Genomic DNA, 17,483 nt, shown 5'->3' with positions numbered 1-17,483 from the left:
TGTCTGTGTGTGTAGAATAACCTATAAGAGGACCCTTTAATAAGATTAGGATTTAGAATACAATGAGTGGAGGCCAACCTACGGGTCTGGTGGGCATGATTATATGCTACTACTTTGTTGATGTTGCTGCTTTTTGATATACTTGCTGCCTTTGGATGGATATAATGTCAATGCCATGTTAGATGACTATTAGGACCTTGTGCCATGAATGCTATGATTGAGATGCCATGTTTGTGTGTTTAGATGCTTATTAGTGTGTGTGTGTGTGTGTGTGTGTGTAGAATAACTTATTAGAGGACCCTTTGATGGGATTAGGATTTGGAACACAATAAGTAGAGGCCAACCTATGGGTTAATGGGGTTGGGTGTCTAATACCTTCCCATCCCCATACCTAAACTTCGGACACGTGTTCTGGTAAGATTAATCATTCACATAAAAGCGCTATACATATGGTTCCTAGACCTAGTCTAGGTGGGACTCCATTTTCACCCTTCGCCCAATTCACTTTGCCGAGGCGTACTTCCCATGACAAAACCACTCATCGCGGAGCACTTCTACCCACACCCAACCTTCAGTATAAATACCTCTCTCTAGTATAAGTTGAAAGCACCCCAAAATTTAAAGAAAAACTCTCTCTCTCTCTCTCTCTCTCTCTCTCTCTCTCTCTCTCTCTCTCTCTCTCTCTCTCTCTCTCTCTGGAGTTAGTAATAGGAAGGTGCCTTTGGTGTTTTGGACCTCCTAGTCTCAACTCACTAGAAGGGATAGCTTGGTCCTCCTAGTCTTAAGTTACCAACTTCCTATTCACGAATCCCTCTCTAAATAAAATTTTTGCTTGGAGTGCTCAGAAGTGCTAGTGCATGCAAGTAAGGTTTCTAAACCTTCTTTTCATTATGCCTTAGTTTATTTAGATTCAAGCACAAGCATGTTTTTATTTCAAGTTCTTCATCTGTTCTTCATTGTTAGTATGATAGATCTAGGTCGTTCTTAGTTTTGCACGTTTTAGGGTTTCAATTCAAATAACATGTTCACATGATCTTAGATTAGGGTTTATCACACATCACACACATATTTACCATGTCTTTCAATTCATTGCATGCCTAAATTATACTCTTCAATGCTTGTTTTAATCTTTGGGCAACAAAAAGAAAGTGACACGTGTCTAAGGTTGCTCCTAGTCATGTGCATTGCACATGACCCTTGGGCACATTTTGCTTTTTTTTGCTGCCACATAACCCTATATATAGCAAAGCATTTCCCTAAAAAAATTATTGTTTGTTTGGTGGTGGTGACTTTTTCTCATTAAAAAATGTCTCTCTCTCTCTCTCTCTCTCTCTCTCAATGAAATTGGTGTATTATAAATGAAGTGATAAAAAAAATAGAACATTTGATGTTGAGTGTATTGTAAAGTGGTGTGTATAAATAGATAAAGTATCTTTTAAGTTATTAAAAACTAAATTTTTTAGCACCACAAATATAAATGCTTTTAAACTACCACTGCCAAGGACGAACACAGTACTTGGAGTTAGGGCAAGCGGCTCTGTTGTTGGATGCATGCGATAGCTTTGGTTTTCGGCTCTGCTTCTTAGCCAGCAAGAGTTTTCTTTTATTATTATTATTTTTATGTATGTGTAGAGTGTGTCTTTTGCTGGTAAGGACAAAATTATTTTGTTTAAAATTTTTTAAAGGGCCAAGTTGTTTGTTTTTGGTAAAATTGGTTGATTGGTCTTAATTTTTTAGTTTTGCTATCTGTAATTTTTGTTCTTGTGCTAATTTTTTGGGCTTATATATTTGTTTTAGATTTTAGATTTATAAATTTTTTTTTATGGCCTTTAAAAGGAGGAAAATACTAGATCTACAAACTTTTTTACAAATTGTTGGTGTGATGAGTAGTTAATAGTAAATAAAATAGTGATGTAAGTAGTGAGCCAAGATGCAAACCAGTAAAAATTTGCTACCTCAAATTTTTTTTTTTTTTGAGGTAAGAGATAGAGCTACCTCAATATTTGTAAAAAATTTTTTGTAGTTATAGCATTTCTCTTATAATGATTAAGGCAAAAAATATAATTTTATTGAACAAAGTAGTACCTATATATATATATATATATACTTCAATTATTTAAATTAAAAAAAAAAAAAAAAAGGGGTCATTGCCCCCAAGTCCATGAATGACTCCACGTCCATGACCACTGCCACCAAACACAAACCTCTATGAAATTTACAACTAGTATAGACCCAAAATGCAAAAACGTCACTGTACATAATCACCATCACGGCTATGAGACGACTATTATCTAAATCTATGATTAGTCCTTCAGAGAACCATTTGCTTGTAATAATAATAATAATAATAATAATAATAATATGAATGGGATGAGGCGAACGGATTTGGATCGAGTGTACCAAGTGCAATTCACCTCAACTCTCACCACACATTTTTTTTTTTTAGTTACTTTTTCATTTTTTATTATTTAAGGGCTGAGATTGATCAAAGTAATGTTTTTTAATTCTCAATCTCAACCCTTCGTAGTTATAGCATCAGGTGATCTCAATCCTGCGGTGAACACAAGCATAGAGTTTCTTAGGTGGAGAGTTACAGTACGGTAGCTACATTTTTTTTGGGGGGGGGGGGTGTTGTTTTATCCACCGTTCCGTAAAATGTAAATCTAATTTATATTCATAGATGAAAAAACAAAATATAAGGAAAAATATGGAAGAAATAAGTATGACATTTATTTGTAACCTTCATTATTATTGGCAGAAGTTTTGATTTAGGATAAAGCTCCTAAAAACATTTCGGATGCAAGTACAAGAAAGTATACAATAACCACATTGTTTTATATCTACCAAGGATATGCTATCAAGATAAGATTATCTCCCATCGTCAAAATCCAATTATGCTACATGGTCCCTCACAATATCATTCACATCAGCACTTTGATTATCAACATCATAGTTGTGAGAATCTGATGTCTTGGTGTGCAAGAATTTAGTTTCTTCTGAGTTAGAATCAACATTGTCTCTGGAATGCTTCTCCATCTTACTTAAATCCTCCAATTTTGTTGCTACTTCTTTCATAGTAGGCCTATCCTCCCCTTTCAATCTTAAGCACATCTTTGCAAGATTTGCAGCTTCCTTTACTTGCTCAACATTTTCTTCATTTGCTATATGTTTTTCAAGAACTTCAAACAATCTATTATCCTTGGAAAATGAGAGAAAATATGTGGCTAGACTTCTCTCTTCCTCAGGCCTATCAAATGAAAGAGCTTTTTTTCCAGTTAATAGCTCTACGAGGACCACTCCAAAGCTATAAACATCACTCTTTTCTGTCAATTGACTTGTTTGCATGTATTCAGGATCCAAGTATCCCAAAGTTCCTTGCACCATTGTAGCTATTTGTGTTTGGTCTAGTGGAACCAATTTTGAAGCTCCAAAATCTGATACCTTTGCTGTGTAAGTGCTATCCAACAATATGTTTGAAGACTTGACATCTCTATGGATTATAGGTGGAGAAGCTGCAGAGTGCAAATATGATAGTGCTTCTGCTGTTTCTGCAGCTATCCTAAGACGAGTTTCCCATGATATGGTGGACACCTTACTTTCATGATGAATGTACTCAAAGAGAGTACCATTGGGTATGAATTCATAAACTAGTAAAGGAACTTGTGTCTCCAAACAACAACCTAATAATTTAACCACATTCCTATGATTAATTTGGGAAAGTACAACTACCTCATTGATGAATTGCTTGATTTGGCTTTCATCTCCTATTTTTGACTTCTTGATGGCCACAATCCTATTATTTGGTAAATTTCCTTTATAAACTGTACCAAACCCTCCCCGGCCAATGATTAGAGTTTCATCATAATTGTTGGTAGCCTTTTCCAACTCTTTCATGGTGAAGATTTTGGTTGTTTCAGCTGAATTTTCTTGTTTAGAGAGTTTCTGTTGTAAAATTAAACCCCCGTTCTGTTCAAAGAACCTTTGTTTAAGCTTGATCAACTGTCTTTTCTTAAATATCAAATACAACCAAGAGCTACAAACAAGCGCAACCATGAAGCTTAGGCCAATTCCTACATTAGAAAGAAATAGAATATTAGCTTTTTTGGCATAATTATAAAGTACATCGAAGAGATACTGACAAGCATAGCAACGAAGCTAATGCCAACACTTTTTTTTTTTTTTTTTAAATTTAATTTGAGAATCACTTATGCGGTTATGCCAACGCTTAGTGTTTGATTTTATTTGAAAGAAACCAGATATTATTTGTTATATATCGTTGTGACTGATCAATTAGAAAGTGCGACTCATGGTTGCCTTTTTCTTTTTAATCTTTTAGACCATGTGAGATTAATTAAATATCTTTATACTTGTGCACCATATCAATTTTTTATTTTATTTTAGAAGAATGCACCCTATAAAATTAATTAATCTATATATATATAAAAGACAAAACTTTTATGCAGACTATACAATACCTTAGATGCTGTTTCTTATGTTTCTCTTTTAAGATTCTATCATATGGCTATTTAACCGAAAAATATACTTTTATCCTATGAGAAAAAACCTATATGGAAGAATCTTAATAGGAGAACCTAAAGAACAGCAGCTAAGTACTGTACTTAAGTCTTACCCATATATATATATATATATATATATAAGGAGAAATCATTACATATATTAATAGGCAAAATTTAGAGAAAATCCAATTAGATTCTACAATTGAAGTTCAATTTTGCGCCATATATCCTAAATTATTTATTTTTAGAGGGAGTATTATTTCTTAATTTTGGAGTCAAATATGAGACCATATGATAAATATCCATTCAAGTGAGTTATTGCGTACAAAAACCAAAGAGTCTAGAATTAATGAACATAAAAAAAATGTACAATTTACGATTTCTACATAGTAATATTCTTACGGGACTTTTTAAAGAGTTAAAAAAAAAAATATAAGAATGACTATCAATAATATTTAAATTATATACGTAAAAATTATATTATACATCTTAATATATATTTTTTAAGTATATCTATGCATATGCATAGGGTTACAAGCTAGTTTATTTAAAGCCAAAGCATAGAGAAAACCATATTAGATTCTAAATTGGAGTCTAATTTTGCACCATGTATCCCATCTAATTTTAAAATTTTTGTATCCAGTGAATTGTTATGTGCAAAAATTAAATAGTCTAAATTCAATTAAATTCTAAATTGAATTTCAATTGGAGTTCAAATTTGTGCCTCATGTTCTAACTAATATTTTAATTTTTGTGACAATTGAATTATTGGATGCAAAAATCGAAGAGTTAGTGCACCCTATCAAATTAATACATTTATATGTGTGTGTGTGTGTGTGTGTGTGTGTAAAGCCAAAGCCAGAGTAGAGAATTCAATGAGATTCTAAATTGGAGTCCAATTTTGCGCCATGTGCCCAATCAAATTTTTAAATTTTTGTGTCAAATGAATTATTAGGTGCAAAAGTCAAAGAGTCTAAATTCAATTATATTCTAAATTGGATTTTGTGCAAAAATTCAATTTTGTGCCATGTGTCCATATAATTTTTTAATTTTTGTAACAAGTAAATTATTGGGTACAAAAACAAAAGAGTCTAGATTCTAAATCATATATATATGGGTTAGGTTCAAGTTACACATGATGTAATTTTAAGTAATATTACATCACTTAATATTTTTTAATTGGATGCGAATTTTAACAAATCCACCATTAGATTACATTATCTTCATATATTTTCTTTTTTTGCAAAATTTCAATTTGATCAAAGATTAATAGTCATGTCATCAATCAATTGATTAAATTTAAATTTTTACAGTTTAAAATAATGCATAAAAAATGAATTTATGAATCAGATGGTAAATAACATACAATTAATATGAAAATTGACATGAATGTCAAGAACATATAGAACATTGTAATTTAATGATGAGATTTTCAAAATATGAATTTTATAATAAGTTATTGAGTGGTGTAAGATTACTTATAGCTACACCAGGTGTAACTTGAACTCATGACTTAAAAATCAATGGCTTAAAAAAGGTGTAAGTTGTATCTTAAACCATGTATAATTTAAACTCATACACACACACATATATATATATATATATATGTGTGTGTATGTGTGTGTGTGTGTGTGTAATTTTGATTATTTTTAAATGTACTCGTATATATACATGGGGTTATACACTAATGCAAAATATTAATAATGTCACCTATAAATTTTGTATAACAAGTACTATCGACAGTTTTTTTTTTTTTTTTTTTTTTAGGAATTACTATAGAAAGTTAATAGGAGTGGATGGAAGAATTGATCGTGAAACTTTTCTATAATTTAGAAACAGAAAAAAAATTAGGAATGAAAAATCAATTTAATGTACACTTTAGTGACAAAACTTTTTATTTTTTTAAATCTAGTTTTGTTGATCTTAATGAGAAATTTATACTACTTCACACCAGTAGTTGAAGAAATATAACAAAAGTCTTAAAGTTAAAAAAAAAATGATATAAAACAAATACTTTATTTTTTTTTTATTTTTTTTAAAGGCCAAATACTTGATTTCTTAAATTAACTATAACTCAATACGGTTGTGCTCTGCGTTCATTCATTGTCCTATAATTATAACAGTTTTTTGATACACTCAACAGATTTTAATATGTTGATTAACAGGACATTCCGATATCATTGGTAATTTAAAATCACATTCTAGGAAAACAATATCTATTTGTTTAAGTTCACATCTTTGAGCCCATTTAAGAGATTTAACATATAAAATTTCAACATTTGAGACAAAGAAGTGATAGCCCAAATCATTACTATCAAATATAAATAGATAAACTAATACAATAAATTCTATTATCTCTATATATCTCTATATATTAAGAGAATTTAAAAAGTTTTTTTTGGAGAGATAATTACAACAGTTGCTAACCCCGCAGCTCTAACCCTTTCCCTCCTAGACCCCCAAGCACTTTGTGCATGAGGAGATGCCAATTCAACTATAAGGCCTTTGGCAATTCAAAAAGTTAGTTATCACTATCTAAATTGTCAAAATACCCCTAATGTAATTAGATAGTTTTTATTCATAAAAAATAAAAATGAGGTTAAAATCGTAATTCAATAAAATTCAAAAACAAATAAACTATCAGATAAATTTCCTATTATTTCCCCATTAGAGAGTTAGACAGATACAAATTCCTAACCTGTTTCTAAAAGACAAAAAAACTCTAGTCCCACGACTGACAACTTCCCACCTCACGTCTGACAAACTACAAACAAAAACTCTTCCCACTTCTTCCCTACGAAACTTCCCATTACAAAAATAATCTTCCCACCGTTCCTATCACAAACTACAAATTCTTCTCAAGGATTACTATTCCTAATTGAAATAAGAATTGTGTCAGGCGGTTGCTCTTTGTATAATGCAATGTTTATGGTTTAATTGAATAGAAGCCAGAACGTTTTGTGCAACACTAAGGGAAAAAAAGTGATTTTTAATGAACTTCCTTTTTCATTTTGAATGATTTATTTATTTTGGTATTTGAACTATTTTCTTTTCACATCGGTTTGTACTGCCTTTTTTCCATTTTAATGAATGTCTTTTCTCTGTCCAAAATAAAAACGTAGTGTGCGTGTGGTTTAATTGAATAGAAAAGAGAAACACGACAGAAAATTTTGTGCAGCCCTAACGAAAAAATGAACACCAAAATAACATTGACATCACATTTTCACGTGTAGATTTGTTCATTTTTGTAGCTAGATGGATGCCAAGAGCTTTGTAGCTCAACTAATTGGTACTTTTTAGTATATTCATAATATCCAGGGTTCAAATTCCCACTCCTCTAATGTAACTATTGAAATATCAAAAAACAACTGGATTGGTTGAATTTAATTGTCTTTGAAAAAGACAATATTGTTTGTATTTTATTGGTCATGACAACTAATTTAGTTAGGAAACTTAATATACTGCAGCTAAGTTACAATATTTAAGTTTGACCTAATCTATATCTATGTAATATATAATAGCCAAAAATGTTAAACTATTAGTTTATCTTCTAATATTTTGCCACATAAACTTTGGTAGTCTCACAATTTTACATATTATTTTTTTTATTAATTTATTTATTAAGTCAAAATAAGAGTTTTAAACCGACTACTACTCAACAAACTAAAGAGTTTTAAATCAATTACTACTCAACAGTTTGGAGAGTTTCAAACCAAACTGACCTGCTACTATATATATATATATATAGAGCACCACACCAAAACCTTCTACGTGATTTACCCTTTCTCTGTCGTTTTTGCTCTTTTGTTTCTACAAACACTTAATTCTCAACCCTTAAGGAGTTTTATATGAATTTATCTTTCGTAGTTACTTTTGCTTTTCCATTTTTTTTTCTTTAATACTATGTGCTTGTGTTTTTTTTTTTTTTTTTTTTTTTTTTTTTTTTTTTTTTTCCATATTTTGACTTTCGTTTTCCAAATTTTTAGACACCATGTTTGATCCTAGAATTTTTACATTTGGAGTAAATGCTAAAAGAGATTTTTTTTTTTCTTTTTTTTTTTTTGAGAACCAAATGCTAATAGAAACCTAGAGGTAATGAATGCCACCAAAATTTTTTATTCTCATGTTTGACATCTTAGTTTTGTTGGATGATAAAATGTTATTATTGTATCACTCAATTTGCTTCCCCCCCCCCCCCCCCCTAAAGCCTCTATGGAACTTATTAATTTTTCTTTCTTCATGAAGTTGTTGTATTTTGTTGTTCCATGTTTCACAAAAGTTTAAATATGGTAAAAAAATTATAGTATGCCTTTGTTTCATCTTATAAAAAAGTCACAATATGATTGTTTTTTTCAAAATATGTATATCTTTGTTTGGTATTATAAATATTAATTTCATTCATTTTTAACTAATTGTAACATTGGACATAGTAAAAATATTTAACAATCGTTAACTATTCGGTGCATTGCATGAGTTAGCGACTAATAAAATAAAATAAGATTATACTGGGACCCACTACAACTAAGAACAAAAGTATTGTAAAAAAACTGTGGACATAGTATTTCTCTTTTATTATACCCTATACTTTCTCCTTTTACATACTTGCCTCAAACCCAATTAAAAATTCAAAAGTTTTATTCCGTAGGCATCTCATTTGAATTTAGAAAATCCCAAAAACATCCATTTGTTTTGAAACAAACAAGATGGAACTGGTTGAATCAACTTAAATTTCAAATTTTATCATTTTTTAACCTAACTTTGAAAATATAAATTATTTCAACTAAATTTAGTCATTTTTGTAGATTAAATTAAACTTTATTTACAGTAAATCCAATCATTATCATGCATCCTAAATACTCCAGTTCCATAATAATTCATTATATTCAAGCCACTATAAAAACTCTTAAAAATTCAATATAAGATTTTGAAAATCATTGTAAGAGTACATGTGGTCAACCCTAGCTAAATCTATTAATCTCAAAATTTTGAAACTAAGATATTGTTGTTGTTGTTAAAATACCTAAGGTATAAAACTCAAACACAAATCCTAACTGGTTTAAAATTTTCTATCCAAACTCACTAAACCCATTTAAAAATTTTGAAACACTTACAATTGTCCTAAGGTTAGGTCATTAAAAAACCTATTAAATACTAGCCTCTAAACACATGCATTGCGCGTGCTCAGAAACTCTTCTAAAGTTAATAATTTGCATCTATTATAATTTGGAAATATATTTTTTCTTATTTTCCAAATAAATAAAAAGGATAAACTTTAGAGATAAGCAGTAACTGTAATTTCTTTTTTAAACGTGTGTTTGAAAGTGGTGTAGTGATATAGAAAAAAGTTTGGATAGGAAAAAAAAATGAACTTGAGAGAAAAGAAGGCTAAAATTTAGGAGTTCTCTTAGTTTTTAATTTTTTAATTTTTTAAATTGGGGGTTTTTACTTTTATTCAGTTGAAAAAGAAATAAAAAAAAAAAACCCTGAATTTTAGGGAATAAAAAGATGAACATGAAGGGAAAAAATCCTAAATTTTAGGAGTTCTATTTTTGAATTCAAAATGAAATTTGTTATTTAACATTTATGATCTTATTTCTATAAGAAGTTACCTTTCATTAATGAGAGTATTTTTGAGTTACATAAAAGTTCAATTCAAAGAGAGAAATCCTCTTATAGATAACTAGCCTCTGAGCACATACATAAACCCCTATGATGTGGTAAATAGAGGATATTAGGGGAAGTAGTGAGTGAAGATTCCCCTGCAGAGAGCCAGATGAGGGGAGACCTTCACGTCTGGTTTGGAGGGCGAGGATATCTCGACCTACTATCATTATGCCTTTGCAATGTTACTTGGTTCAACTCTATTTGTGACCTTTTCTCATATGTGAGACTCTCTATCTTCTTGTATGAAGCTCTTCTATTTTTTTGGATAAAAGTTAATAATTTGCATCTATTACAATTTAGAATTTTTTTTTTTCAAAAAAAAAAAAGAAGGACTAGCCTCATCACACGCACTTCATGCGTGCGATGAGGCTTTTTTTTTTTGCTAAAAACAATTGTGTTTTTATTATATATATATATATATATAATTTTTATTTTAAGAATTTAATTTATAAGTGGATAAATTAAAGAAATTTGAAATTCAATAGAAAAGTGACCTTATTTTTTAGGCAATGTTTTAATGGGATTTAGAAGTATTTTTACCAGATTGTCATTTAGTTTTGTCTCTACTTAAAGATAGAGTTGTAGGGGCATTTTTTAACCAAAAAAAAATGAGGATTCCAAACAGGGAAAACCTCTTAAATAATAACTAGCCTCGTCACATGCGCGAAGCGTGTGCGATGAGATTTTTTTTTTTTAGTGTTCCTATTTTTTAGAAAAAAACTGTGTGTTTTTTTTTTTTTTTAATTTTATACATATAATTTTTATTTTGTAAATTTAATTTATAAGTGGACAAAGTTATTTGAAAATTAATAGGAGATGAAGCCTTTTCTTTTAGTGGTCCTATTTTGTAGAAAAAAAAAACTGTGTTTTTTTAATTATATATATATAATTTTTATTTTGAAAATCTAATTTATAAGTGAATAAAGTAATTTGAAAATTAATAGGAGATTAAGCTTTTTTTTTTTAGTGGTCCTATTTTGTTGAAAAAATAACTGTGTTTTTTTAATTTTATATATATAATTTTTATTTTGAAAATCTAATTTATAAGTAGATAAAGTAATTTGAAAATTAACAAGAAAGTGGTCATATTTTTTAGGTAATGTTTTAATGGGAGTTAGAGTTACATTTTTACAAGATTGTCTTATAGTTTTATCTCTACTTAAATATAGGGGCATAGGGGCATTTTTGAACTAAAAAAATAAGGAATCCAAACAGGGGAAGCCTCTTAAATAATAGTATAGATCTCTACTTAAACATAGGAGTATAGGGGCATTTTTGAACTAAAAAAAATTAGGAATCCAAATAGCTAGGGGAAGCCTTTTAAATAATAGTATAGATATGAATAAACTTCTCAAAAAAATAAAAAAACTTTAGAGATAAGCATTAACTGTAATTTCTTTTTTGAACGTAAAGGGAAAAAAAATCCTAAATTTAGGAGTTCTTTTTTTGAATTCAAAATGAAATTTTTTATTTGACATTTAAGACCATATTTCTAAATAAAATTACCCTTCATTAATGAGAATATTTTTGAACCACATAAAAGTCCCATTTTTTTTTTTTTGGAGAAACAAACACACACACACAAGGGAGAGGAAAATAGTTCTAACACAAAGGTACACCACAACTCTACTCAAAAGTCATGGTACATAAAAATCTAGTTAAAAGAAAGGAATCATCTTATATATAGTATATATATAAATAATCAATTACCATCAAATTTGAGGATCTGATCCTCCAAAAATAATGAGAAGCTTCATCCACACACAATCAAAAGCAAATTCCAGAGTCATATCATCAAGTGCTAGGGTGCAATACAGTAAGTATACTTACCAACTAAGAGGGTAACTAGTCGTGATGATTGATTGGTAACACAGATTCCTGCACTTACGTCCAAATGGTACCCCTTGATGCAAGAACAAGTAAAATTCCCTAGTAAGTTAATACACTTTTCTCCCGGGAGCTTGCAATGATTGGGGTTTTCACATTCATTAATGTCTGTAGATGTAAAACTCATCGTTAACTTAAAAAGAACTTTAATTAATCAAAAGTAATCATATATTAATGACCAAGATTTTTATTTTTTATTTTAAAGTCATAAGTGCCTTTATTCTTCTTGCTTAGAGAAAAGAAATGACATATTATTAAAATGAAATGGAAGAGTAATAAATATAAGAAGTTTAAAATTGCTTGTTAGGAATGATATATGCATATGGATAATAATTGTTGTATTGAGATTTAGTTAGTTAGTTAGTTACATTTCCAAACATGTTAATCACATTTAACACATGTTGGAATTATTAATGCACATGGAGAATAATAGAACCAATAGGATGAGGCCATGTAGGCTAATGAGATTAGAGTTAGTCTCCTATAAATACATGATTGTAATCCAATATGAGATATCAATTGAAGAATAAACCAATTTCTTAGTGCATTAGTGCATCTCTCCCTCTCTCTCTTAATCTCTTTCTTTCTCTATGGAGGGTGACTACCTCGAATTAAGTCAATTTCCTTCCAATTCTCATCAATTCCCCTATAATTCCCATCAATCCCCATTAGGAACCATCGGGTTCCTAACAAAGCTTCAATTCTTGTTTTCTTTTTTAATTGATAAATTATATCCTCCAATTTTGACAATTTTTCAATTCAATTGTTTTTATTTTTCCATTTTAGTCCTTGAACTTTAATCTATTTTCAATTCAATCCCTCTTTTTAATTATGTGCAATATTTCCGATGTTTTTAACGCTTTCCACTTTCAAAATGCGTTGTTTTTATGGATGGAGGAAGACAATTGACAGCAAAATTCGATTATGCATGAATTCCGTTGAAATTGAAGAGGAAAGAAAGACTCAATTCAAAATAAGTAGGAAACTAGGAATGGCAATAAAGCAAGGCTAGGTCAGAGCATGATAGGTTGTAGATGGCTGGAGAGGTATTTTGTTCTTCATTATCAGGTGGTCTCGAAATTGACAACGTAGAGATGGAAAAGAAAGGTGGACAATGATGATTGTGAAAGTACTAAGAGAAAACAAGTTTTTTATTTATTTTTTATTTTTTTAAGTGGTAATAGAATATGTATCATCAATTATTTAATATATATATATATATGATATTTATTAAAAGAAATAAATTATATGAATAAATAGCTTAAATAAAAATTGTGTATACACAATTAGTAGTAAAGCGAGGTGAGTAAACCTCCTTCCTATTTAGTCCCTTTTTTGAGGCGGGAAAATCCTCTACGAGACTAAGAGGGCATTTGGGCTCCGCGTTTTTTCCAGTTCACGTTTTCTCTTTTTTTTTTTTTTTGGCCCGCATTTGTTGATTTTGGGAGACAAATTTTACTGTTATGAACAGTGAATGTACTGTTCACGTACTGTGCTGACACTGTTCACATATTAAAAAATATTAAAAATAGGTCCCACGGTACTATTTACACATTTAAAAATTATTTTGCTACAGTGTTTTCAATTTTCAGTTTCAGCAACAATAAGCTCAATCCAAACGGACCCTAAGTAGATTAGATGTGGCTAAAATTTTTTGATATCCCTAAAAATAGGTTAAGAGCAATTATGATGGAGTGAACTATAAGTTGAAACTCTATCTAATTTATCAAAAAATAGGTTAAAATTAGAAGGAATAATTTGTCATTTAGTTTTTTTTTTCTTTTAAAATTTGTTTTGAAAATTTATTGTAGATCCATAAGTTATACCTTGGCAACCGAGATGGAGGTATGGATTCCCATGGTAGCCTTCCATGCATTTACAACGGTACCCAGACCCGTTGTCGGAATCGATGCAAGTGCTATTACCTCCACATGTGTAATTTGATTTGTTCACGACTTCTTTACATTTCTCAGTACCGATCGCCCAATCAAGAACTACCGGCGTCATATTTTGGTGTTGTAGACTATGAAGGGAATCGATGGAGAAATTGAACGTGGTTTGTTGGCTAATAAATGCATAGCCACAAGGATTGAAAGCCCCTACTTTTGTGTGATTCTTGAAACTGTAGGATTCCAAAGTAACATAATTCAACCCATTAGGAATATCTACCTCGCAACAACCAACACCAGAGCAAGACCCATTGACTATGTACCTACTGCTTCCACAAACGGAAACGCAGCCTGTTGAGAAATTTTCTTTATCTTGCTGGAAATCAAGGTATGCATAAGTGTCACAGCCAACGACAATGAACTTGTTTTGAGTGCTAGAGATGGTGAAATTGAGGCCCAAGTCGAGATACACTGATGCCCATATACTAAGATCCGGATCCAGCACACCCTGTTTATAACAGTCCATGGCTATATACACCAAGACGTGAGCCTGACCTTCGAGGGAAAAGTTTGTAGCCGTTAAGCCTCCCAGAAGACTTGGTTGAGTTGAGTTGGTACAATTGACGAAAAAGTTTTGACCTATGTAGCAACCTTCTCTTAGGCCAAATGGATAGGGAATTTCCACATCTCCACACTTGTCGGGGCAGTTGGGCAGCGCTATTGGAAATGCTACTGCCGCGGCTGCCAATTCAGATAACATTACAGCAACCCAAGTGACTTGTATAAGAATCCCAAGGAAACCCATATCCCCACTATTCGGTATTTTTCCTAGAAGAGGGATAAGAGAGCACCGTGTTTGTGCATGGAAAACATTCCATACATGCTGCTTTTATAGGTGCCGAAAGCATAACTTGCATTCAAACTTGTCAAAAACGCTTAGCGCAGTTTCCTGCTTCCACAGCACCCACACAGTCAACAATTGTGGCCGTGGGTTTCTCTTGTTTCTTTCTTTTGTCAGGGTCACGTTGGAAAAGGGAGTGAAAAAGGTAACGAAAGAGTTTGAAACACAGGCAATAAGCTATATATCACAAGGAACTCGAGTTCCATAAACTCAAGTTTCAAGTGAACTTTTAATAAACTCGAGTTTTAAAAAGTGGTACATTGCTAAATATTTTTCAATTAGTGATAAAACACTAAAAATATTAGTATCTTGCTATTTTTGCCATAAAGACTTGGGTAATATATATATATACACACACACACACACACACATATTAGCCTCATCTAGGAGCTGTACATACATTTCAAGGGTTCAAATGAACCCCCCCCCCCCCCCCCCCCCGACTTGAAAAAAATATATTTATAAATATAAAATATTACTTTACTAATTTAATTTACTTTCAAAAATATTTTTCCACACCCTGATCACATATCAACTTATCCCACAATTAAACAATAACTTAGTGTATTATTTATGTATGGATAACTATGGTTGTGTGGGTTAATAATTATACCATGCAAGTAGGGTTGAGTTCTGTCATTTAGTTTAAAATATTTTATAAAAACAATGACAGATATATAACCACAATTGCATAAAAACAAAAATATTATACAAACTTAACAAAATAAAATAGTCATACTTACATTGACAATAGATAATGACAACTAATAATAAATATCATGAAACGATTTCAAAATATGAAAATTCAAAGAAGGAAATTGTAAAACTTCATGTATTTGTGTGTGCTCTTTTTTTTTTTTTTTTTTTTTGATAACTCAATATATTCAAGTTCTTTTTTATATTAAATTTTGTTTAATTTAAGGTTTCTTAATGACCCCCCTAAAAACCAATTCCTAGAGCCTTCACTGTTTGTAGGTGCGATGAGGTTTTTTATTTTTATTTTTGGTCTAGTGTCTTTATTTTTATTTAAAAAAAAATTTGGATAAGTTTTTTTTTGAAGATATGGATTAATAGGAAAGTGTCCTATTTTGTAGGTATTTTAAGTGGAGTTGAAGGTATATTTTTACCGAGTTATCCTCAAGTTTTTTCTTGTTAAACGTAAGGCTTATGGGTATTTCTGAACCATATAAAAGTCCAGTCCAAAGAGAGAAATCATCTTATAGATAGTACTAGCCTTTGTGCGCGTGCTTAAAGGCTCTTCTATTTTTTAGGTAAATGTTAGTAATTTACACCCGTTATAATTTGAGTAAAGGTTAATACCTAGGGGTGTGATGAAAAAATTATTTCACTCACAAAACTCACAAATTACTTATCAATTCATGCATGTGTTATTGTCACAACTTCCCATTATCATTTGTTATAAAAATTACAACCAAAAAAATTATGATAATTTTTAATATTAACCATCACAAACTTCTGACAGAGAAAAAGGTACTCTATGAGAAGAAAGTTTGTAGATTATGGAAAACAAAGGAAAAAAAAAAAAAAAAGCAATAGAATTTAACAATTTTTGTGGGGGTCTGCCTCAAATTTTATGATTATATTTACTGTGTGAGTTTCAAGACTTTTGAATTTTTTTTGTTGATATCTTTTTGTTTTTGGGTTGGGTTTGCTTCTTCTTTCTATTTTACAATACTGATATAATAAAAATTCATCTTGATTACCACATTTTTCAACTACAAAAATACCTAGAGTTGTGATGAGTGTTCTACAAGAGTAAAATAAGTTTTTCATCTATGAGTGTTTTGCATGTGATGTACCTCTAATTTACCAAACAAAAAATTAATAATTATTCAACAACATGCAAAAAAAAATACCTTTAAATTATATGCTCCACACAGCACAAAAGTTTCAACACAAAAAGCTATCACAATGTTTTAAGTTTTAACTAACACCTTCTAAAACATGTATGATCAGCCATTCCTTATCCACCAATCATTAAATACACATTCTTGATTATCACAATACAGTATTTTGTCACTGAAATTCTATAAAGTTGTTATTTTACTGACCATTCGTTCCATCTACTGTTAAATGTATTTCACGCCGCCTCAGTTCATGAATGTGTCACACACATCTACCGTGAAAAGAATATATTGTTAAATTCTGGGAAACCAAACTGGGAAAAGAGAAGTACCTAGAGAGGGAGGGCCTGAAATCGTTGGGTTCTTCACATCCACATTCAGATTCTACTTCTCTTTAGAGACAAAATATCAACATAGATCCACCAGCATAGGTTAAAACCACCACTTCACCCTCTCTCAATTGTTTATAAGTGGATAAAGCAATTTGAAAACTAACAAGAGAGTGGTTGTTTTGTAAGCAATATATTTTTACCAGATTGTCCCCAAGTTTTGCCCCTACTTGAATGTAAAGTGTATGGGTATTTTTGAACTTACGAAATGTTCATTCCAAACAAGGAAAGTCCATTAAGTAGTAGTATAGATATAGAAAGACCTCGGGTGAATCTTGGCGTTTTTAACTTTTTATTTTTATTTTTTAAGAAGAAGAAGAATGTCTTAACTAGATAGTAAAAAACAAAATGTTATAAGTTTCAAATATTTG

The 17,483-nt window shown here is 30.5% G+C and overlaps 1 protein-coding gene across 1 annotated transcript; it reads right to left on the bottom strand.

Annotated features, from left to right (window-relative positions):
• Positions 1–2,892: 2,892 nt before the first annotated feature.
• Positions 2,893–14,762, bottom strand: LOC115985764 (wall-associated receptor kinase 2-like). The gene is made up of 3 exons (XM_031108663.1): positions 13,895–14,762; positions 12,012–12,176; positions 2,893–4,070 (listed from the first exon to the last, which is right to left on the bottom strand). The coding sequence occupies exons 1-3, from the start codon at positions 14,760–14,762 to the stop codon at positions 2,893–2,895; spliced, it is 2,211 nt and encodes a 736-aa protein (XP_030964523.1).
• Between the last annotated feature and the right edge of the window lie 2,721 nt (positions 14,763–17,483).

The sequence above is a fragment of the Quercus lobata genome, chromosome 4, assembly GCF_001633185.2.
Source record: "Quercus lobata isolate SW786 chromosome 4, ValleyOak3.0 Primary Assembly, whole genome shotgun sequence".
In the NCBI taxonomy this organism is placed as follows: domain Eukaryota; kingdom Viridiplantae; phylum Streptophyta; class Magnoliopsida; order Fagales; family Fagaceae; genus Quercus; species Quercus lobata.
Note: the sequence above shows the minus strand (reverse complement) of the source record. Positions and strands in the feature narration are given on the sequence as shown.

Bases quoted from the DNA above. Each gene is read 5' to 3' on its own strand.
- LOC115985764 (XM_031108663.1), bottom strand. From the start codon at position 14,762: ATGGGTTTCCTTGGGATTCTTATACAAGTCACTTGGGTTGCTGTAATG. The intron at 12,177-13,894 runs GTATAACTTATG...TTACATCTACAG, and splicing joins CCTCCATCTCGGTTGCCAAG to ACATTAATGAATGTGAAAAC. The intron at 4,071-12,011 runs GTAAGTATACTT...TTTCTAATGTAG, and splicing joins ACTAGTTACCCTCTTAGTTG to GAATTGGCCTAAGCTTCATG.